The 22,965-nt window shown below is 40.6% G+C and overlaps 1 protein-coding gene across 2 annotated transcripts; it reads left to right on the top strand.

Moving 5' to 3' along the window:
- The first annotated feature begins 15,310 nt into the window (after window positions 1–15,310).
- LOC149029153 (uncharacterized) lies at window positions 15,311–20,387 on the top strand. Of its 2 annotated transcripts, XM_089140711.1 has the most exons (6): window positions 15,311–15,495; window positions 16,284–16,466; window positions 16,622–17,012; window positions 17,116–17,204; window positions 17,378–17,475; window positions 20,172–20,387. In XM_089140711.1, the coding sequence occupies exons 3-6, from the start codon at window positions 16,919–16,921 to the stop codon at window positions 20,314–20,316; spliced, it is 426 nt and encodes a 141-aa protein (XP_088996837.1). In that variant the 5' UTR covers window positions 15,311–15,495; window positions 16,284–16,466; window positions 16,622–16,918; the 3' UTR covers window positions 20,317–20,387. The 2 variants fall into 2 exon arrangements, with proteins under 2 accessions (XP_088996837.1, XP_088996844.1); XM_089140718.1 differs by lacking the exon at window positions 16,622–17,012.
- The last annotated feature ends 2,578 nt before the right edge of the window (window positions 20,388–22,965 follow it).

Below are 22,965 nucleotides of genomic sequence, written 5' to 3'. Positions count from 1 at the left end.
AGACCGAACGACCCGTGGTAGCAATGGGGATTCATGGGCGCTCAAGACCGGTAACCAACCCGTGAGAGGACAGGAATCACATTGTGGGGGCCATTTATTGGTAGGGTTGCATATGGATAGACTTGGGCTCACGGGCGCTCAAGACCGGTAACCAACCCGTGAGAGGACGTGAGAGCTTCTAGTTTACCATATGTGGATAACCAGTAGGGTTGATGAGTCCGTAGTCAGGGACTATGAGGACTCTAGTGTGAAGGATACCGGAAAGGATCGTCAGGGACGAGGAATGGACGTATCTGGATCTGACTTGATGTAACTAAGTAGAAGACTTGCATTTGGCTAGGTTTAACCCTGACATGCGCCGGTACTTAGACGAATGGTTATGTGAGAGAGCGGTGACCTATACCCCCAGCCATGGAATGTCCCGAGGGATGCCGGACCCATTACCAACTGATGATGAGTGATTGAGACTTTCCTAAAGAAGTACGGTGCTATGACTTAAAGCATGTCTGCCAATAGAGACCAGCATATATAGAGTTAGATTCATACATTCATTGTTTGTCTCATACCATATTGCATCTATGCTTGTTTTGTAATCCTGCCATTTATGTTATTATGGATTTAATCGCCTTTACCGAGTTTCTTTGAAACTCATTCCTTTATTGTACAATGTTTGTTAGACTATTCTACAGGTTCTGAATATCATGACTGCTCATATGAAGAAGCGCAAGGAGAAGAGGCATATCTCCAGGAAGGTGATTGCGGTTATGACAATTACACTGAAGATCCCGCGAGTGGTTATGCTCCGTACGATGCTTAGTCCGACCATAGAGTGGAAGCGCCCTTGTGCCGTTTATGAGATTTATACCTATAGGGATATTGTCTATAAGATTGAGAACAATTTAGTTACCTATTGTACCTGCTATTGGGATTAGATTCTATCCTGTTTACTCTCTTTTAGAACTACTTTTCCGCTGGTTGTAGAGTGGGATTTCGCCTCACTTTACTTGTCTGATTTAGACACTCTGATTATATTTAGTACTCTGATTTATATATGATTCATTCTTTCCTTATTTGGATCTATGGTTTATCTTTCGCACTTCGATTATTATTGTTCATGATTATGTTATTGTTTATGTGGGAGGTTGATTACTCGATACCTGATCTTCGGGCTGTGGGTCACACTCTCGGGTATGCCAGATAGGGTACCGGCTGGGAGGATGTGACACCTTTCATTTGTAGTGCCTCCAAGAATTAACTTGGATAATTTTAGGGCAAAATCTTGCAAGAAGACTGCTCCAGTGCTGACGAAGGTTGTTCCCTCTGAAGTGATTGCTGTTGGTGAATCTTCTAAACGTCGGGAGATTGCTGTTGGTGAATCTTCAGATCAGATTCCCACAACTTCTCCTGATGCTTCTCCCAAGTCTCCTTTGCCTAGAGAGACCGTTCGGTCTCCTAAGGGGGATGTGGCTCCCTCAGTCGTTGTTCGCACTGCTAAAACCCCTGCTAGCACTACGTTGGAGTCCTCTTTCATGATGAAGACCCTTCGGGCTTCTAGGAAGATGTGGTCCCTGCAGTCATCGTTCGGGCCTCCAAACCCAACTCTAGTGCTTGTTTGGCATCCTCCTCCAACCCTCCTACTTTGGAGGTTTTCGAAGAGGCCGAGGATTCTGGTTCTAGGAGCACCCTCAGTTGGTCGATGATGTGTTCCATCCTTCCTGGTCGTTGAAGAGATTTGACTTGGTAACAGGCGATTTTGACAAGGCACTAGAATGGTGCACTGCTATTCAAATGCCTGCTGAGAGCAGAGCCTTCTCTACGGTCCCGGATAGGGAATTTATAAAATCCCTGGTGATGTAAGTTTTTCTTCATTACCTTTCATTCTGAAGATCTTTCTTTTGCTCTTGACTAACCCTTAAGTTGTTGCAGGAGTCTCACTGGTAACATCCACAATCAAGTGGAAGCAGCCTTTAGACTCAGTAGACTGAGTGATGATGTGAAATCCAGCCCAAAACCTAAATTAGATACCCTATTTGTTTTGGATGAAAAAGAACTTGTTTGATGTTTGACCTGGAAGTTGGACCTTGAGTATGGTGTTGATATGTTTAGAAGGTCCTAGGAAGTCAAGTCGGACCTCTCCCTTAGTGTAGATCTAAAGGCCTGAAGTGAAGGAAGAAGGCTTGTGGGCCATCTCAGTTGAAGACATGGTGTTCGACTCCGAAACCCATGGAGTTAGACAATGATGCCCCATACTTGAAGACCTTGATTGATCTAGAAAAGAGGCTACGCCTTGATGAAGAGAAGATTGGTTGATGACCTTAGAGCTTGGATAGATATGATTCACAGCCATTTTTCCATGCTAGGTAAGTTGTAGTTTATGTGTTTAAAGTTTCGTTTGATTCCGAGTAGCGGAAGGCCCTCAAATCCCTGTTTCCGGGTAAGTTGACAGCCTGGGTCGACTGGGCCAGTCTACCCAGCCAATCAACCCAAGGATGCTGAACTCGAGCAGAATCTTCTGAATAAGGTTATATTGCTATATATACCATAGGACTTCGTGTTTTAGTATCCCTAGCCTCCAAAACACCTAGAGAACGAAGGGAACTCATCTCCAAGCCTCCATTGGTGTGGAAGAAGATCTACATTCAACTCTCAAGCTTTCTCTCTCTTGTTCTTCAATCAAAGGTTAGTATTCAATCTATTATGTTATTGATTCATTCTTACTATGATCATCCTCTTCTCTAAACTGAGATTATGAGGAAGATATTGCATCTCTGCAATCATATCTTCTACAATCTCTTCTCATTCTACATGCTATGATTTCATATTCATTCTCAAAATGATTTTTATGATTTCTTCTTAAACTATGATCATGTTCTTATTTTGATTTCTTCTAGCATATTAGATGCATCTCTATGATCATTCTTACTCTTGATTTACTATGTTCATATACTAGAATGAGATCTCATCATCTCTAGTTCATCTCTTTCATTCATTGCATGTTTTCAATGAAAACTATGTTTTCTAAAAAATTAGAAAGTATGATTCCAAATTAGCAGTAGCAGAAGGATCTGTCCAGTTGGACTTATCTATTGGAAGTTTTCCCAAGGAGGCGACCGTCCGAATCAATTTTTTGGTGGTTCGGGAACTTCCAGCTTATAATGTTATCCTCGGACGACCATCTTTGTATTTGCTCCAGCTTTTTTGGATTTGCTCCAGCTTTTCTATTGGCTTGGGCCTTTGCATTTCTGCTTCTTCCGGATCATCTCGAACTTCTATAGGTAGGGCAATCACCTTCCTGGGGCCTTCCTTGTCTTTTGAATAGGCAACATAACATTGCCGAGAGATCCTCTGGTCAGAGGAAACTTGACCAATTCCCATGTTAGTCGGGAATTTTATCTTTAGGTGTTTCGTCGAAACAGTAGCACCTATCTTGGACAAAGATGGTCGTCCGAGGATAACATTATAAGCTGGAAGTTCCCAAACCACCAAAAAATTGATTCCGACGGTCGCCTCCTTGGGAAAACTTCCAATAGATAAGTCCAACTGGACAGATCCTTCCGCTACTGCAGATGATCCTGCAAAGCCATATAAATGCGTGGATGAAGACTCCATCAAGTCCTCATCCACCCTCAGCTTTTGATACACTTCATAAGAAATTAGGTCAGCTGCAGATCCGATATCAACTAAAACTCTATGCACTTCTCGGCGTGCAATCTCTACCTTGATGACTATGGCATCATCGTGAGGTAGACAAACGCCTCTTTCATCCTCCTCGCCAAAGGTGATAGAATCTTCACCATTTGGCCTCTTCCGCTTCTGCATCTCTCCGGTTCCGATAAATTTAGATTTTGTCTTTAACCTTCGGAGTGATTCGGGTTCTGGACCTCCGAAAATTGTAAGGATCGGTGATCGAGTAGCATCAATCACCTCCTTGCCTTTCTTAGACTTCAGAGCCTCCTTTGATCATTCTGAACTAACCGAACGATCCCTTTTAGGAGCAACCTCGCGTGGCTCACGTGGCTCCTCTCTCCTTGTGCTAACAAAATTGGACAAATGTCCCTGAGATATTAATCTCTCAATATCTGCTTTTAGATGACGACAGTCATTAGTATAATGACCATAATCCTTGTGGAATCGGCAATATTTTTCTCGATCCTGCTGCTCTCCAGGCTTCAAAGGAATTTTGGGTGGTCACTTCAGAATATTTCGCCTTTTGATGATATTCAGAATATCAGCCCGAGGAGCATTTAATGGAGTATACTCACTTTTATCGGGAGATCTCTGCCGCCAGGCCTGAGGTTTTCCAACCCGATCGCGAACATTCTTCTTTGGCTTCTGCTTTTGCTCAGGAGCCTTCTGTTCCTTAGTGGAGGCTTTGTTGTCTCCCTAACGCGCATCTAAGATCTCCATGACTTCAGCCTGCTTTTGGCATCTCTGTACTAACTCAGCATAAGTTGCAGGCATATCCTGTAGTAATAACTCCAGGAGTCTTCGGTTAGTGAGTCCAGTGAATAGAGCAGTTTTAGCTACTTGCTCATCCAGATTCTCTATCTCCATCGTTACTCTGTTGAATCTTTTCAAATACTCTCTGATCGATTCGCTCTTTCCTTGTTTGATGGTAAACAAGGTTTCTTCCGTTTTCTTGACCTGGATTCCACTCTGGAATCGCCCTATGAATTTGCACGCCAACTCATCAAAGTTTACGATCCTTCCAGATGGGAGGTTTGAAAACCACTTTTGTGCTGCTCCGGTTAAAGATGAACCAAAAACCCTGCAGAGAATTTCATCAGAATTACCTGCAACTGCCATGGTCTGTTGATAATAGCTGATGTGGGCCGTAGGATCTTCGGAGCCATCGAATGTAGAAAAGGCAAGAAAACGGAAGTTGTGGGGAAACTGATATTCTGCAATTGGCTCGGCAAAGGGGGTATTCCGAATAACTGAATAAATATCCTCGGTTATCCTTCCCCTCGCCAACTGTCCTAGTTTTTTATTGATGTTGGCCAACTCCTGACCAATATGAGTCGAGTGATCTTCTACATTACGATCACGACCTCGAACAACACGATCTTCCCGAGCTATCCGATCATCACGAACGGCCCCGTCTGTGAAATCCAGCCCAAACCTAGCCAGGGCACCCTATCTGTTTTGGGTAAAGAAGGGTTAGTTTAAATGTTACACTTTAAAGTTGGACCTTGATTTGATCTTAGCTTGTTGCTTGTAGACCCTTTTGGTTGATGATTTGGTGTCAGAACCCAAGCCCATGGACATTGTCGATGATGCCCCTCACTTGAGAGCATTGTCAGTGTTAGTTTTGAATCTGCGCACCGAAGAGGGGTGAATTAGTTGAAATACCAAATTAGTAACTAATGGTTTTGATCGTGTTTGATGTCTAAACTATGCTTTTTAGTCTTAGATTACTGTTTTAGACATTCCCTCCAAGTTTCGTAGCATTCCGAATAGTGTAGAATAGGTTTCGGACCAAAAATCTGATTTTTGACTCGTACTGTTCATTGGGTCGACTGGATCAATCAACCCGCAATGACAGCAACTCCGTTTTTGATCCGTTTCGACTCCAATCTTTTGGAATTGCTTCTTATGATCTATACATGTTTTGTCAAGCTTGTTTAGGTGATTTTGGATCTGTTCTCTGATCTCTTATCTGAAGACTATAAGTTTGGATTACGAGGTGAGTATTCCAACTCACAATATGCCTATTTACATGTCTTTATGTATTATGACATGAATGCATGATTTAACTGTTGTTGTTTGGTTTTCTTTACATCATGATACTTTTGCAACTACAGTTGCTTGTCCACATCGTTAATTTCATATTAGAATTGATTATTGATTATGAGAATGTGATATGGACTATGATGTGGATATGAGTGTGAATATGATATGTTTGGAATCATGATGTGATGTGGATGCCTAGGTCGTAGTTGTGGAATGGGGAATGCCCTATTGGCATTTTTGTCTTTGGACATCAGTGGAAGTGGTATGGGACGCTTCCCTATGGTGCCCCTTGACTCTTCACCTAACTACTTGTTGACATACCTAGGATTGGTCTAGCAGCGTTTGGCTAGGAATACCCCTGTTATATCAAACCCGATTCGGAAGGGTATTGAGACCGAACGACCCGTAGTAGCAATGGGGATTCATGGGCACTCAAGACTGGTAACCAACCCATGAGGGGACATGAATCACATTGTGGGGGCCATTTATGGGTAGGGTTGCATATGGATAGACTTGGGCTCATGGGCGCTCAAGACCGGTAACCAACCCGTGGGACAACATGAGAGCTTCCCGTTTACTATATGTGGATGACCTATAGGGTTGATGAGTCCGTATTTGAGAGAGTTGGATACGCTGACTCTAGTGTGAAGGATACCGGAAAGGATCCTGAGAGGGGAGGAATGGACGTTTCTGGATCTGAGTTGATATAACTAAGTAGATGACTTGCATTGGGCTAGGCTTAACCCTGACATGCGCCAGTACTTAGACAGCAGTGATGTGAGAGAGTGGTGACTTAACCCCTAGCCATGGATTGTCCAAGATGGATGAAGGACCCTTTGCCAACTGAGGATGAGTGAATTGAGACCTACCCAAAGAAGTATGATGCTATGACTTAAAGAATGCCAAAAATAGAAACCAGAATACATACATAGAGTTAAAAGCACATTACATTTATTGTTTCATATCATTGCATATATGTTTGTTTGTGAATGCATGTGAAGATGCTTATTGTGTTTGGGTTACTTGCTAAGTTCTTTTGAGCTTACCCTTCGGGGGACTTGTTTTTAGATGACATTGCAGGTACGAAAGAGAACCCGTGCCCCAGTACGGAGGACCTTTCCGTACATGGTACAGCTCCAGATGTCCTTGGACAAGGTAATGAACAGCGAGGCAGCCAACACTCGGATTTTGGGATGCACTGACGACTCCTATTGACGGCAGCCGGCATCGTCTTATTCGTCAATGGAATCATGTGCTAGATGCTGATCTGAAGCTTCAAGAGCATGACCCTAAAGCGAAGAAGATGAAGACTGAAGACGAAGAAGTGCCAACTGAGGATGTGGATTAGATTCTCTTATTTCTTTAGACTTTTATTTTACTTGTATTAGCTTAGAGCTTGCTTTAGATTTCGATCTACCTTCCGCATATGTTGTGGGGTATATTTCCGCTATACTTTACAGTTGTCTTTTGATTTAGTGTCTTGTTATTCCGCACTCTGATATTCTTTAGTGATCCTTCTGAGATCCTTTCTTGACTTTTATTAGTAAAATACTTGAGTACAATGATTTGTTTTTGCTTTTGATTATGTTATTGTGCTAAATAGATATGATCGTTCCTAAGCTTGATCTTTTGGGTTGTGGATCACTCCCCGAGTTATCCAGATAGGGTATAGGCTGGGTGGTTATCTGGCGGGATATGATAGATGAGCTTTCCATTCTTCAGGAAGAATCCAAAGCCAAAGATGCTGAGATTGCTCGTCTTGGAAACAAAGCTTGGGAAATTTCCCGAGAGAAGAATTCCAAGAACGAGCATCTTCATTTGGATTTGGATGGTGCAAGGGAGAAGATCCGGCAGCTGGAGCGGGAAGTTGGAAAGCTTTCAGCAGGGGCGAAAGGGTCTAGAGCCGTATCAACGCCTCAAAGGCAAGCTGTTACCCTTTTGCCCGAGTCCCTTTCGACTGATGTTTGCAAGGTGTGCATCTTCAAGTATTTGCAGAGTAAGCCTTTTGTTGACATGCTGAACGCTTATAACTTGCAGGCATACCGGGATGGTGAGAACGAGGTATGGGCATTGATACTAAGGAGAAATCCTTATTTCAACACGTCTCCCCACCGCGCCAATTGTCATCCTAAAGTGTTTGCAAAGTTGGGACTTCCTCTTCCTGCCTGGGCCAAGGATGTGATGGACCTTCCACCTCCGGATCCGGATATAATGCATCATCTTGACGACCCTCATCCTTTGTCTCCTCTTAAAGGATTCAGCTATGAAGAGCTTGCCTTGAATGCAGGTTTGATCAAAGATCAGGCTTCTTCCGGAAAAGCTGGATAAAGAGTATGGAATTGTGGAGGATTTTGTATTTAGAGAATGCTTCGCAATCTTCGAGGGAGATAAACAAATGATAACATATGTTTTCCTGACTTTGTTCTTCTTCTTGACTCTGTGTTGCTTCTAACAAAGCTGCTTCAATCTTGTGTTAGAGTTCTTGACGATCACCGATGATGACTTTCCTTTTTGACCGAACCAAGATTGTACCTCCACACTTGTTATCTCATATGTATATTTGATGTAAAGGTTGGCCCCTTTTGGTCATTTGAAGGAATAAAGAATTAACTTCATCTTTGAACTTTGTCAGTCACTTGAGTCTTTGTTGCAGTAGGTCTTAGTTGTTTCAAAACAATGCCTTTACTTTTTGAGTTTGTCGCTGGATCTGATCTTGAGTGTTGTGTGTTGCCCCCAATCAAAAGACAGTATGTTTGAAAACTGAAATTGTATTGATTGAGTTGAATTTTGTTACATCTTGAATGAAAATGATAGTCTCCTCAAGGATAATATTTCTTCAAGTACATGGCATTCCATGAACGATCCAGCTCTTTCTGCGTTGTCATGTTCTTTAGCTTATAAGCTCCCGAACCGATGGTTTAATAACCATATATGGGCCTTCCCATGAAGGGTCTAATTTCCTTTGATGGCATGGATCTGAAGCTAAGGTATTCCTTAATACCAAGTCTCCTGCTATGTATCAACAATTCTTCACTCGGGAATTATAATGTGACGCTATCCTTCGTTGATAATGTTGAGTTTGTGCTATTGCTTTTGCACAAACTTCATCTAATAAGTAAAGGCTATCTAGCCGTCCTTGTTTGTTCGCTTTTTCCTCGAACTCTCTTTCCCGTAGTGTTCCAGCCATTACTTCAACAGGTGCCAACGCTTCAAATCCATAAGCCAGTTTAAAAGGAGTTTCTCCTGTTGTAAAATCCAGCTTTTAACTAACCTTGACCCGACCCGGTCATTGTTGTGTTTGTAGGTCCGAAGACCCAAAGTGGTGGTAGGAGGGACTTGTGGGCCCTGCTGGTTGAGGACGTGGTGTCGGAACTCCAGTACATGGACATTGATGATGCTGCTCCTTCCTTGAGCACATTATCAGTGTTAAGTTAGAATCTGCGCACTGTTGAAGAGTGAGACAGTTGAGATATCAAACGGACTCCTGTGCATAATCTGAAGGTACTCCCTAAAACTAGACCTCTTGAGTGAACTGTAGGAGAAAACCCCATGCAATTTGACCTTGTATAGCCCTCCAAGTCCACACATAAAGTTGCTGAAATATTCTATTAAATTCTGCAGAAACGTGTTTTGGTCGATACTATCGACCAAATGTATCGACCAACAGGTTTGCTGAACCCAGGTTTAAAGATTCTCTGGAATATTCTTTTCTATTTATTTATTCCTCGAGACTGGAGCCCTATTCTAGCGTTTTCAACATCTGAGAACATGGGAGAGCCTCTCAAGAACTTCTCCTTGGTAATGGTGAAGCATCTTCTCCATTAATCATTGCCAACCACTCATTCTCACTTTCTTGTTCCACTCTCAAGGTATGACTCTCTCTCCTCATCACTTTCTCACTCCTCTTTTCTCTATTTTACTGTTGGGACCATGGCCAAGGTGCTGCAACCTTGCAAACACCTTGCCATGAGCCTTCTATACCTCATATAGATGTTTTCACCGATATGACTATGATTTATTCACCTCATGATCATTAACTACACACTTCTATGATTTATTGCTCACCAACTTGCTTTATTTAGCAAAACTAAGATGAAGCCTATGATTAACCTAATCTATACCTTGCATATGAGTTCAATGTTGCTTCTAAGTGATTCCCTATCTAATCCCCTATGTTTTCCCCCAATTTGCATTAAGATATAGCTAATGCCATGTTTAACAACTCTTGACCTTGATGAATCAATTTGGGGGTTTCTAAATGGACCATTGGATTATGTTAAATTTTTGATAATTAGTGTCTCTATGTTATGCTTAGACTATTCCCCAAGTTTCGTATTGATCCGAGACCCGGAAGACCAAATCTGGGCCAAAACCCAAAAACCTAGCTTGCTGTCCGAAATCTTCTTGGTCGATGCTTGTTGGTCGATACTATCGACCAAATGTATCGACCAACAGAGTTGTTGTCAGCAACTTTTGCCTAGTTCTGATTCGTTTGATCTCCGATTGTTCTGAATTCTTCTCTAACCTTTCATATATGCTTGTTTAGGGTTTTAAGACTATTTGGGCCACTTGCTTGTGACCTTGGACCATTCTCTTCTCCAATTCAAGGTAAGGATAGTTATCAGTATAATTACATAGGACATGAAATTTTGACTTGGTATTCCTAACTTGGTGAACATGGTTTCTATTTCATATTCTTATCATGTTAGACTTGCTACATATGTCTTTCAACAGTAGCTCTGTGTTTACATTAATTTTATCTCAATGTCTTATCATATTTATCAATTTCAATATATGATGAATTATGTCAATGTCATGAATCAAATGTTTACTATGATGGTTATATTTTATGAATTGATATGATGGACTTGGGCATGTGATTGCTTAAGTATAACTTGGGATTGAGGAGTACCCTACTGGTGCTTCTGTCCTTGGACATCGGAGGGAATAGTATGGGATGTTCTCCGAAGGTGTCCATCGACGCTTTCCCGGGTTATTGGATGACATACATAGGACTTGTCTAGATGTATGGCTAGGATGTCCCTATCATATCAGACCCGATTAGGAAGGGCATTGACACCCAACAACCCGTGGTAGTAGTGTGGATTTGTGAGCGCTCAAGACCGGTATCCACTCCGTGAGAGGACATAAATTGCATTACGGTTACCCGAAAGGGGCCATTTATTGGTAGGGTTGCAAATGGCTAGACTTGGGCTCACGGGCACTCAAGATCGGTGAAATGATCCGTGAGAGGGACGTGAGAGCTTCCCGTCTACCATTTTTGGATGACCAATAGGGTTGATGAGTTCAGTGGGTAATATCCGTGACTCTAGTGTGAAGGATACCGGAAAGGATCCCGAGAGGGGAGGAATGGACGTATCTGGAACTGACATGATATGATTAAGTAGTTGACTTGCATTGGGCTAAGCTTCACCTTGACATGCGCCAATACTTAGACCAAATGGTGATGTGAGAGAGTGGTGACCGAAACCCCCAACCATGGATTTGTCCGAGAGGGATGCAGGACCCAATTCCCCCGGTGATGAGTGAATGAGACTACCTAAAGAAGTATGGTGCTATGACTTAAAGCATGTCTACCATAGATGACTAGCATACTTAGAGTAGAATCATATTGCATTATATGTCTCATATCATTCGCATCATTTTATGATTATCTTGTGGCTTATGTGTTGTGGAATAACTACCTTGCTGAGTTCTTTTGAACTCTTTCCTTTTCTGTTGCAATATTTTGCTAGGCTACTCTGCAGGTGATTTCTCTGATAACACATTCCCTGAGGCGGACCCGGATGCCTCATACTACTATCCGGAGGCTAGCTTCAAAGAAGACTTCGGTGACGGTACCGGCGCAGATCCTCCGGCGTATTAGGGTTAGCCCTGAGATAGTATGGGAGCAGCCATATTGGGTCTCCGAGGTCTTCACTATTGAAGAGAACATATTTATTGTGGAGGAGACTTATGTGTAGCTACCCACCCCCTTTTTGTGACAATTAAACTCAGAGGAATTGTAATAACCTTAAATTAAATTTCGTAACTTGAGACTTGTACTTATTCAGTTTTGACCTCACTTCCGCTTATTTGAAGGAGTGGATTCCGCCCACTGCCTTCTTAATTTATCTGATATGATATTTACTTCCGTACTCTGATTATCCTTGGTATCTCATTTTCTGAATTCTATTGTTATCAATTGTTAGTTTAAATATTGATTGTTCATAATTGTGTTATCGTGGATGTGGATGATGTGGTCCCTGAACTACGGATCTTCGGGGCTGTGGATCACATCCCGGGTATGCCAGCTAGGGTACCGGCTGGGTGGATGTGACACCTGTGGGTGTTCGAACCGTAGTTCGATAGGCCCACAGTACGTTGTGCAATTCTTCGACCTATAAGGCTTTATCAGCTTCGAGTCTTCTCTTTATTCCCTCAAGTAATGTTCGGTTTGTAACCTCTACTTGGCCGTTGCTTTGGGGGTATGCCACTAACGACATACGATGCTCAATCAAATAAGTTCCGCAAAATTGTTCAAATTGTGGATTATCGAATTGAGTGCCATGATTGGTCACAATTATTTTTGGCATCCCTAACTGATATATGATAGACTCGAGCACGAACTTCTCCACCTTTCGTTCAGTGATGGTTGCCAGGGCACTAGCCTCGACCCATTTGGTGAAGTAGTCAATCACTACTATAAGATATTCTCTTCCGCCCGATGCCTTGGTGAAATTTTCCATAATATCGATTCCCCACATCGCGAAAGGGATGGGATCTAGAATCGAAGTCAAGGTTTCAGCTGGGCGTTTAGATACTGTAGCATGGTTTTGGCAATTGCTACACTGACAACATATTCCATAGCAGCTTGCTGAAGCTTAGGCCAATATAGACCAAGCCTCAAAATTTTGTGTGCCAGGGCCAGACCACCCAAGTGAGCACCACAAATTCCTTCATGTACTTCGGTCAGAGCTAATTCCGATCCTTCGGGACCCAAGCATCTCAAGAGGGGTCCAGAATAAGATCTTTTGTATAGCCTTCCGTTCTGCATAATAAATTGTGCCGATCGCACCTTGATTAATCTTGCTTCTTTCGGATCTTCTGGCAGTTTATCATCTCTTAAATATTCCACAATCGGATCCATCCAGCGTCGTTCCGCTTCAATATAGGATATTTCCTTCTCCCGATAACTTGGGAATGTTATTTCTTCTATGTAGACCGAAGGGTCTAAATTCTTTTCCTTGGCATTGGCTAATTTGCATAGCTCATCTGCCATCGTATTTTCTTTCTTAGGATTTGACATACTTTCAGATTCCTAAATTCCTTCTGCAATGCTTGCACAATCTCTTGATATTTTTGTAACCGGAGTTCTTTAACGCCATACTCCCCTTGTACTTGATTGACAATAAGCTGTGAGTCACTAAAAATAGTTACGTCTGCTATTGTCAATGCTTTTGATAATCGAAGTCCAGCTAACAGGGCCTCGAACTCAGCCTCATTGTTACTCGCTTCAAATGCGAATCTTAATGCATATCGAATAATAAAACCTGTTGGACTCTTCAGAAGAAATCCAGCCCCTGCTCCTTGGTTATTACTCGAACCATCCACGTATACCTCCCAAACAGTTGGAATAGTGGATTCGGCAATTTCCTCCACCGGTGCAGTAGTCTCTACTACGAAATCGACCAATGTTTGAGCTTTAATTGCCGTTTGAGGCTTAAAGCTTACTTGGAACTCACTGAGTTCGACCGAACAAGCTACCATTCTTCCAGACAAATCAGGTTTACGAAGAACTTTACAAAGGGAAAAAGTAGTAAATACCTCGATTGGATGAGCCTGAAAGTATGGCCGTAATTTTCTAGCTGCTATCATAAGAGCCAGAGCCTGCTTTTCGATCTGAGAGTACCATGTCTCTGCGTCGAGTAATATGTGGCTGGCATAATAAATTGGCCACTGCTTTTTGTCTTTTTCCCGAACGAATACCACGCTAACTGTCGAAGGGGATGCTGCTAAATACAGCTGTAAAACTTCTCCCTTCTCGGGTCTGGACAATAGCGGTGGTCTTCCCAGTGTTCCCTTCAGATCTTTGAAAGCCTTCTGACACTCATCAATCCATTTTGTCTCCTTACTACCCTTCAAGTCTTTGAGTGCTTTGAAAAAAGGTAGGCACTTTTCTCATGACTGTGAGATAAAACGATTCAACGCGGCTACTCTCCCCGTTAAGCATTGCACATCTCGAACAGTCTTGGGGGCTTCCATATCAATCAAAGCTCGTATTTTGGCTGGGTTAACCTCAATACCTCTTTGTGATACCATAAAGCCCAAAAACTTGCCCGACAAAACTCTGAAGCCGCACTTTTCGGGGTTCAGCTTTATTTGATATTTCCGTAGTACTGAAAATACCTCTGCTAAATCTTCAATGTGCTTTGTTCTCGCAGTGCTTTTTACCAGCATATTGTCAACATACGCTTCTACGTTCTTCCCGATCAAGTTTTTAAGATTTTGTTGACGGCCCTCTAATAAGTAGCCCCTACATTTTCAGGCCAAACGACATGACTTTATAATAAAAACTCTCACGATCAATCATGAAAGCCGTAAACTTCTTGTCCTCTTTGTTCATGAGGATCTGGTTGTATCCTGAGTATGCATCCATGAAACTCAATGTTTTATATCCTGTTATTGTATCTATCAACAGATCAATCCTGGGCAATGGGTAATAGTCTTTTGGGCAAGCCTAGTTGAGATCTGTGTAATCTGTACACATCCTCCACTTTCCATTTGCCTTTTTGACCATTACCACGTTGGCTAACCAGATCGGACACTCAATGGGTTCAATTGCGTACCGAAACAGTTTAACCGTACCTAACCGTGCCGTCTAAAACCCCACCGTACTGTACCCTTCAAAATTCGGTACGGTACGTATCGAAACCGATTTTTTTCGGTACGGTACGTATCGAAACCGAATTTTTTCGGTACGGTTTCGGTTTTAAGTACTCATACCGTCGGTATGTACCGAAACTGTACTGAATTGGTACCGTACCAAATTAAGGGATATAAATTGTAATTTTACAACTAAAACACTTACCTTTATCCTATCCCTAATTCTCTATTTCAGTTTTTCGTTTCATCATTCACTCATCTTCTTAGATTTACTTGTTTTGTCTTTATTAATTAGATTTACTTTCTTTATCTCTGTTAATTTCAAATTCTATCGATTGGTTGATCATAGTTTCATTAGGATCTTAATGAACTAATAACAAAAGTGGCATAAGATCATTTGTACCAAAATTGTACCGCATTAGATACCGTGTTTAAACCGTTTTTCCGTACCAATTTAATACCGAAATCGTACCGAACCGTTTTTGTAAATACCGAAACCGTACCGTATTGTTTAAATTCGGTGTTCTGCTTTTCAATATTCAAAGTTGGTACTGTACCGAAAAACCGTACTGATTGTCGGCATCTTAATCATTAGGACAAAGAAAAAAAATTTAAAGTTCGCATTTTATGGTAGTCCGTTTTAAACTCGTACCAAACGTGTATGATACGGTACTAATATTTTTAAAAGAAATCTAGATTCTACTCGACAGCTTTACTTCCTCTCTTTTTTCAACGTAACTTCTGCAGCCCTAGCCCTGTTCTTCATCTTCTCTATCTCCGGTGACTCGGTTCATCTTGTTTGCAGCGGTTCATCATTTCATTTTATTTGGTTCGGTGTCTCATGGTTGTGCGGTTGCGAGAAGCAGAGCTGTCAAGGTGAGAAATATGAATCGATTTTCCCCCTTTGATTCTTCTATGTTTATAGTTTTCTTATTGCTTTCACCCAAGAACCAATAGAGTCACTGTCAATCGACTCAATGCTAACCAAATTAGTCCATCATTGACAATGAATAATTTGTGGGGAAGGTAATCTGATCGCTTCTCATCGAAGAAATGGCTTCCTCTGACACATCTGCCAAATGAAATTAATCCATCGTTAACAATGAAACCCCCTTAATTGACAATAGTCGTACTTCCAGAACTCCTTCCTCTTAAGTGAACTAAATATTGGCCATGAAGATCAAAATATCTTTTCCTATGTTGTCTAATCCTTCTAGCTCCTGCAATCATATCTCTGCTAGAACCTCTGATTCACTTCAAGGGCATCGAGAAAACACTGAAACATGTTGAAGAAAGTCGGTGTTTTATCATGAAATATAATTGAAGAATGTCGGTTTCTTTTCTGGATTTTTGAGAGGTTTCAAATAACTATTTAAGCAGAAATGAATTGACTTGAGGATGATGGGAAATGCGCTAAATCTGAAAACAGGGGCAAAAGAAGATGAATGTTGGACAAAAGTAGAAGATTTTAGGTACCTTGGCATTTGAATTTAAATTTCAGATTCTTGGGTAATTAATGTTCGAAATTCCAAGCTCATTCTTCCTTTATAGGATTTTTCTTGGATGAATATCTTGCTTTATAATTTATTAACTTTCTTGCAGAATTATTTTCTTTAAGAAACCCATCCATTCTTTGCTGGCTGTGATAATCTTCCTTTCTACAGTTCCTTCATTGGTGGTCAGCGTAAATAATTGTCAACTTGTTGGGGGTGTTCAGACCTACTTCTTATCTACTAAAGAAAAGCAAGATCTGAACATCCTTGCCAGGAGTTGCTAGTTTTCATAAACATTCCAGTAAAAGCCAATCACATTGTGACAAGGATAGAGCAACAGGGAGATGAGTGCAGGTAAGTTCCTTCATTTTCTGGCAATGATTTTATGAGGAAAGATCTGGAGATAGTATGTTAATGAATTTAGGCCTGGTTACTTCGTTTCCCTTTTATGCTTATCATCCGACTTTGACAGACAACTGATTTTCTTAAAAAATCTCATGGGCATACAGGTGATGAAAAACATTGTCACAATATTGCTGCACACCCTCCCCTGGATGTGGTTCAGCATGCCCTTTTTTATTTGGCCATGTGAAAGAGTGATGTGGAAATTCTGTCAGTTGGATGTTTAGAGAAATGTTGTAGATTGGACAATTGTCAAATGTCAGATGGATTCAATTAATCCTTTATATGTAGGCAGACACTCCCTTGAATGTCCATGCACCCAACAACAGTTCAATCGTAGTCCTTGATTTCTTCACCACCTTATTTTGCCACTTACTAGAGTTGGATTGGCTGAAATTTGATAGATGGAGGACCTTCGGGTCCACCTGTGTCCAAAGTTTCAGCCCCATGTAAATTCTGAATTGCCAGTTATTGGTGGGCTTACTGTTCTACCAGCAGGTGAGGGTGTGCCAAGCCCCTGGTCTCAAATACGTTTTCTGGTGCCATTTGCTATTTTTTTGTTATTTTGATCACTGGTAAAAAAACACTCACATCATTGCAGGTGGTGCATTTGGTGGGAACCGAGGATTGAGACCAATGCCACCAGAAAAAGGCATTTTTCCTTTGGATCATATGCATGAATGTGACTTGGTATGTTACATGATGTTCTGATTAAACCTCATCAGTTTCCTAGTGCTTTGGTAATCATAAGCAAGTAACATTGCAAATGATCGACTTGAGTCAAATCCGTAAATGTTATTTTTGCTTGATTTCACTTAACTCAGTTTCTAGTTCACTAAGTTTGAAAACTGATGATGTTGCAGGAGAAGAAAGAGTATATTACTTGTCTCAAATCCTCTGGCCATCAATCTGAAAAATGTAGGCTCTTCTCAAAGAAGTACTTGGAATGTCGAATGGAAAGGTTAGTAAGTCCTATATTTGTCCATAGAAATGGAAGACTACTTTTTTGTTCTTTAGGATAGAATAAACATTACCTAAATAGTTTATAGAGGTTGCTAGTAGGCAAGTTAGGCACCACATTATTCATTTAAGTGCTTAGTTTGTATCATAGAAAAAAATTCAAGGGAAACTCAAGTTTCGGTTGGGTGAAAATGGGAAAATGATAAATTTCGAGGAAACTTAGGATTTTTTCATGCAAGTTTCGACATTAACTTTCGACAGGTTTTAAAGAGTATTTTAGGGTGGGGACTCTATATTTAAGCTAATTAGAGTATAAAGAACACATTGACACATACATTTTGCTAAAAAAGTCAAAGTAGATATGTCATTCAATGTACATAACATCAATATAGAGTTGTCTGAAAAGTACACTATAAACTTAACTACTAACTTCAAAACATAAAATACGAAGTAACTGATAATAAAAGGAAAGTACAACTTAGTGCCAAGAGGAGTGCCTTGGGGGATCCATCCTCTCCTCCAGCCAACGCACATAGACATCCCTTGACAATTTATGCCTATGGTTGTCAAGGTAATCGACAACTATAAATTTATAAGTCTGGTCATTAACATGCCTATGGTTGTCAAGGTAATCGACAACCATAAATTTATAGTCTGGTCATTAACATGCCTAAGATAATCAGTGTGAGGGAATACACAATTTGGATAGGGAAGTCTTGATGGAGGGGGGTATTTGTCATGGTATTTGGGGAAACATGAAAGAAACAAAAAAATTGAAAATTTGTGGAAGTTATGAACCTTGTAAGAAAAAGTATCAGGTTTCCACAAAATTTCCTAGGTTTTCACAAAATTTCTCATATTTCACATGAAATTTCCTAGGTTTCTACGAAATTTGGGATTTTTTTTCTTCTCATGAACCAGGTGGTCCTATTGAGTTGAACTAGGTTTTGACAATTTTCAATAGGTTTCGAGGTCTTGACAAGTTTCGACGAAATTTTCAAGACCGAAACTTGGGGATTTTTTCCGGTCCCCTTGTTTTTCAATTTGAGGTTCTCAAAATGGGAAATTTTCGGTGGAAATTTTGTACGTTTTGACTGAATTTTGTTCTATGGTTTGTATCCATATGAGTGACTGACAACATTTGGAGACACGAGAAACTAATGAAGTGTCCAACAAATCTTAGCCTGTATCCAATACTATAAAGGAACTAGGAAACATTGTGATTCTGTTGTATTTGGAGGTGCTGCTGCTGTAATCAGCGGAACACTATGTAGGATTGAGAATATCTTGGGTTCTACCATTACCAAATCTAATTTTATATTCATTATTGGAGACGAATATGACAACTAAAATTTGGTTTTCCAGTGTGACATCTCCACAAATATGCTCTGTAGAATTTTTTTTAGTGAGTTTTTTTTTTTTTTTTTTACAGGTGGCCCAAGTTAGTTGGGGGGGGGGGTTGAAGCTTCAGACATTGAACTGAATTGCCAAAACATTACTCATGGCCCACTTCAAAATTACGAGTTACCCAAAGTTAACACTTTGGGCGTGATTCTGTTAAGTCAGTTAAACTTTGAAAGTGAAATGACCATAATGCCTTTTAAGTGTAGTGTAATGACTGAATTACCCTCTCATACCCAACCCTTAGGTGGGTGAAGGGAGAATATTCCTACACCTTGCCGAAAACCCCCCCTACACCGCCGAAAACCACCACACCCCCTGTCCTTGCTAGTGACCACCACTCCCACTTTCCCCCCTTTCCCCTTGCCGGAGGTAAGTTGTGTAGGCTATTGATGTGCTTGATACTATTGGCAGTGTTGATAGGGCTCCTCTTTGGGTTCGAAGTGTTCAAAAATGGTTTTAATAAGTTGAAATCCACCATTCACTAAAGCGATCCTCATTTTTCTTAAATCGATGTTGATTCATTTTTATTCTTTCTGTTGGTTACCCTCTTTTTGTTGGTTTAGATATTTCTAGGGTTTTATTAAGTTCTTGTGTGTCGAACAAAGTGTTGATCTGTACATGTTGGATCTGAAAATTTGAATCTCTGTTCTATAGTGTTTCTATATTTTTAATTAATGACCAAAAAAAAAAAAAAAAAAAACATTGGAAAGTGTGCTGAACTTCATCTAGTATACCGTGTAGATTATGGTATTTTGAGGGTGAGAGAGAGAGTGGTTGTCTCGTTGGACTTTCCTAGCAAGACTCACCTTTGGTAGCATCAAGCAGTGGGAGGGGGGAAGGTGGCGGTGGTGGTCACCGGCAGGGGTGGGGGTGTGGTGGTTTTTGATGAGGGGTAGGAAGAAGATGGGTGACCCTCCTAAGGGTTGGGTATGGGAGGGTAATTTAGTCATCACACTACACTTAAGGGCATTATGGTCATTTCACTTTCAACAATTGAATGACTTATCTGAATCAAGTCCAAACTCTTAACTGTGGGGTAAACTGTAATTCTGAAGTGGGCCACAGTAATATTTGGCACTTAAGTGGGGTGCTTGGAGTTTTACCCCCACTAAAGTGGGCCACTTGTAAAAATCTCTTTTTTAATTGAAGAACTTTCTAGGGTTAAAGGTATTTAGGTAGTCTAATTTTTGCCTCTTATTTGCTCTTTTGGGAGATTACCCTCTCCTCTATAATTCCTTCAGTTTGTGAACTTTCACCGGGAAACCTGACCAATGTTACCTTTTGGATTACTAGAAACTTAATGGCAAAGCAAGATATGACTGAGCTTGGATTTGGGAAGGAATCTGCTGAGGCGGCATCTGAACAGACGGATGAAAAAGTTGGAGCTAGGGACAGTGCTTTGGCTGGTGTTCAGGGTAAAAGTGTAGCTACTACTTGAGAGACTGAAGGAAACTGCCCGTGGAATTTGGGTTCTGAATTTTGCCTTCAATAATATATGAAGAGAATGATCACAAAATGTCATCAGGCATCAGCCGCAAATATAGTGAAACAGCATAGTAGGTCTTTTCCTCTTTTGCAGCTGAATTGAGAAATACTCTTGATATTGAGTGCTAGCATTGGTCTTTTCCTCCTCTTTTGCAGGTATATTCTCCCCAGCAACAGTTGATAACAATTAATAAAGGAATTGGTTCAATGGTTAGTCTGTGCATCAACTTCTGTTGCATCCATCAATCTTAAAACAAATCCTGGCTAGAATTTTCAATCTCTGGGGCCGTATGTTGTGTAGCCTCATTTGTAGCACCTTGATGTCTCGTAACAGTATGGTTTCTGATTGAAGAAATTTTGGGTTCTCAACAATCAGTTGAGAATTCCCCTGGCTGATATGGGATTGGTTCACAATAGTATCTGATGATTGCTCGTCCCTTTGTGCTGTTACCAGAACCAGGAAAAGCTAATGTTTAGGGTGTCAATTAGTTGCTTCAATCTTGGCTTGATTTTCTCCTAACTCAATTGAGTATGGCATGATCAGCGCAAATTACAACCACTGCAGGTGGGGTGGTATGGGTGATACGGGTATCGAGAACAGTGATTTTTATGAGGAGCTAACAACCAATCGCTTGGGGCAGCCATATGCCTTTGATGTCTGCTTGTATAGCCTTGTTTTGGAGGTTGGGCGTTTACCATTTAAGCCCTTAGTTGAAGCATCATTAATAAACAACTTATGCGACTCTGCAACCCTTCCATCTTTTGTGAAGACCGTCTCTCTTAACGCTGAATGTAATGACATAAAAATGGACTCTGAGTCTCTTGACATTTTTATCGCTTATGCAATAATCCCTTCTTTGCAAAATCCATATATTAGAATGTTGAATGATCACGATATCTGGAGAGACTCCTGGTCTCAACACATTTTTTATTTAGCATTCTAGTGGCTTTTGTTAATTGGCTAGAACTATATAGGCCGTGGGTCAAACAGTGTTCTTTTGGTAAACGGGTCAAAGAGTAAATCCTCTTAGAAGCTTTAGTCGGCTGCAGTTCTTTCATCTTTGCAAAGATCTATCAGAATGTTGAAAGTCATGACATTGGGGGAGCTTGGGTTTTGGAATGAATTCACCGTCATATGGTTAACCAGCAACTATTAGCGATTCCGGTTTCATGGCAAGTCGCAGCGTATAATCTGAACTCAAGTTGGTTTTTGGAGTTACTCGCCCTCACAGGATTGCAACTCTTCGTCCCGTCTGTTAGTAGCATGTGTTGTCGAAGACATGAGACTAAATGTCATCTTCACCTTTCTAGCTTATCATAGCGGTATGTTCAAGGTTCCAAACTCAACAGTGGCTTTGTCCTATCACAACGATTTGAAATCAAAGCTCTGAATTTTGTTGAATAATTGTTCGAGTAAATCTTGAATGCGCCCTCAAGGGGTTGATCTGTTCCAAGTAAAGGATTTTTTTTTTGTGGTGGGTTTTTTTTAGCCCATCAATGTCTATAATTAAAAAAATTGGTGGGGGGAGGGGGTTAATGTTGAGAGACTATTGCTATTAAATTTAGATTGTTGTTTTTCTTAGACGCATGATAGAGAATGATCTTTACTAAAAAAAAAAGGATTATAGAAAATGACTCAAAAAATAAAATCAAAGACGAAATTCGTGTAGGACGAAATTCGTTCAAGAAGAAATAGTTATTAAGAGTTACACATTTGAATTTAAATTCTATTGTATCCAAAACTCCTGAGAGATTATCCTCAGGGAAAGTTTAGGGAGGCAGTTGCTTCCTCCATCTATAAATATCTGCGTAAAGTTATTTGTGGACACTGATGAGCACATTTATGTGTGAAATTTTAGGGCATAAAGTATGCATTTTATACACTTAGAGTGGAGTTATCTTGGGTTTTATGTTGTTTTTGCAGATTTTAGGACTTTTCAAGATTTTAGCAAATATTTGGAGTTTTGGGCTTGAATCATGCAATTTTACATGTCGAGAAGTCCATTCAAATTCTCAAATGCGAAAATGAGTCTGATGTGGAGCATGATGGGCTAGAGATGTGTGATTATGGGCCAACTTCGAAATATTGAAGAGATAAATAAGGCAAATTTGATTTACGGCTGAGATTATAAATTATCAATCAAATCTATAGAGATATTATTGAGAAAATCCAAATGGAGATTAGAGTCCTTGCATACTTCAATATCTTATTTTCTATTTGGGATTTAATTAAAGAAATAAAAAGAGGAAAAATAATTATATTTAGAGAAGGAAGAGGCAAAAATCCCGTTTTTGAATGTTTTTGTCCAGTTTCGATCAAACCCTTCATCGAACGGTCATAGATGTCCGATCATGCTGATTTTTGGAGGAGAGCTTCACGATTACTTAAACCTCAAATCCAACGGTGGAATTATGCATCTGATCTCTCTAAGTTGGTGCGATTAGTACGTCAAAACCCTAATTAGCTGAGTCAGATAGGAACCCTGAGTTTTATTCAAATTCAGCCGTGCCTTATATCTCATGTAAACTCTATAAAAGGAGAGCATACTTCATCAAAGGAGAACGTGTTAGAGCTTAGTAGAAGCACTCTTTCTTCTCTCTT

Source organism: Hakea prostrata, chromosome 1 (genome assembly GCF_041222555.1).
Source record: "Hakea prostrata isolate BN-2017 chromosome 1, UWA_Hpros_2, whole genome shotgun sequence".
NCBI lineage: Eukaryota > Viridiplantae > Streptophyta > Magnoliopsida > Proteales > Proteaceae > Hakea > Hakea prostrata.
Note: the sequence above shows the minus strand (reverse complement) of the source record. Positions and strands in the feature narration are given on the sequence as shown.

What these genes read in the sequence shown, in the direction of transcription:
- LOC149029153 (XM_089140711.1), top strand. Translation starts at nt 16,919, where the DNA reads ATGGAGGACCTTCGGGTCCACCTGTGTCCAAAGTTTCAGCCCCATGTA. An exon ending in GCTTACTGTTCTACCAGCAG is followed by an intron (nt 17,013 to 17,115) that starts GTGAGGGTGTGC and finishes ACATCATTGCAG; the next exon opens with GTGGTGCATTTGGTGGGAAC. An exon ending in ATATGCATGAATGTGACTTG is followed by an intron (nt 17,205 to 17,377) that starts GTATGTTACATG and finishes ATGATGTTGCAG; the next exon opens with GAGAAGAAAGAGTATATTAC.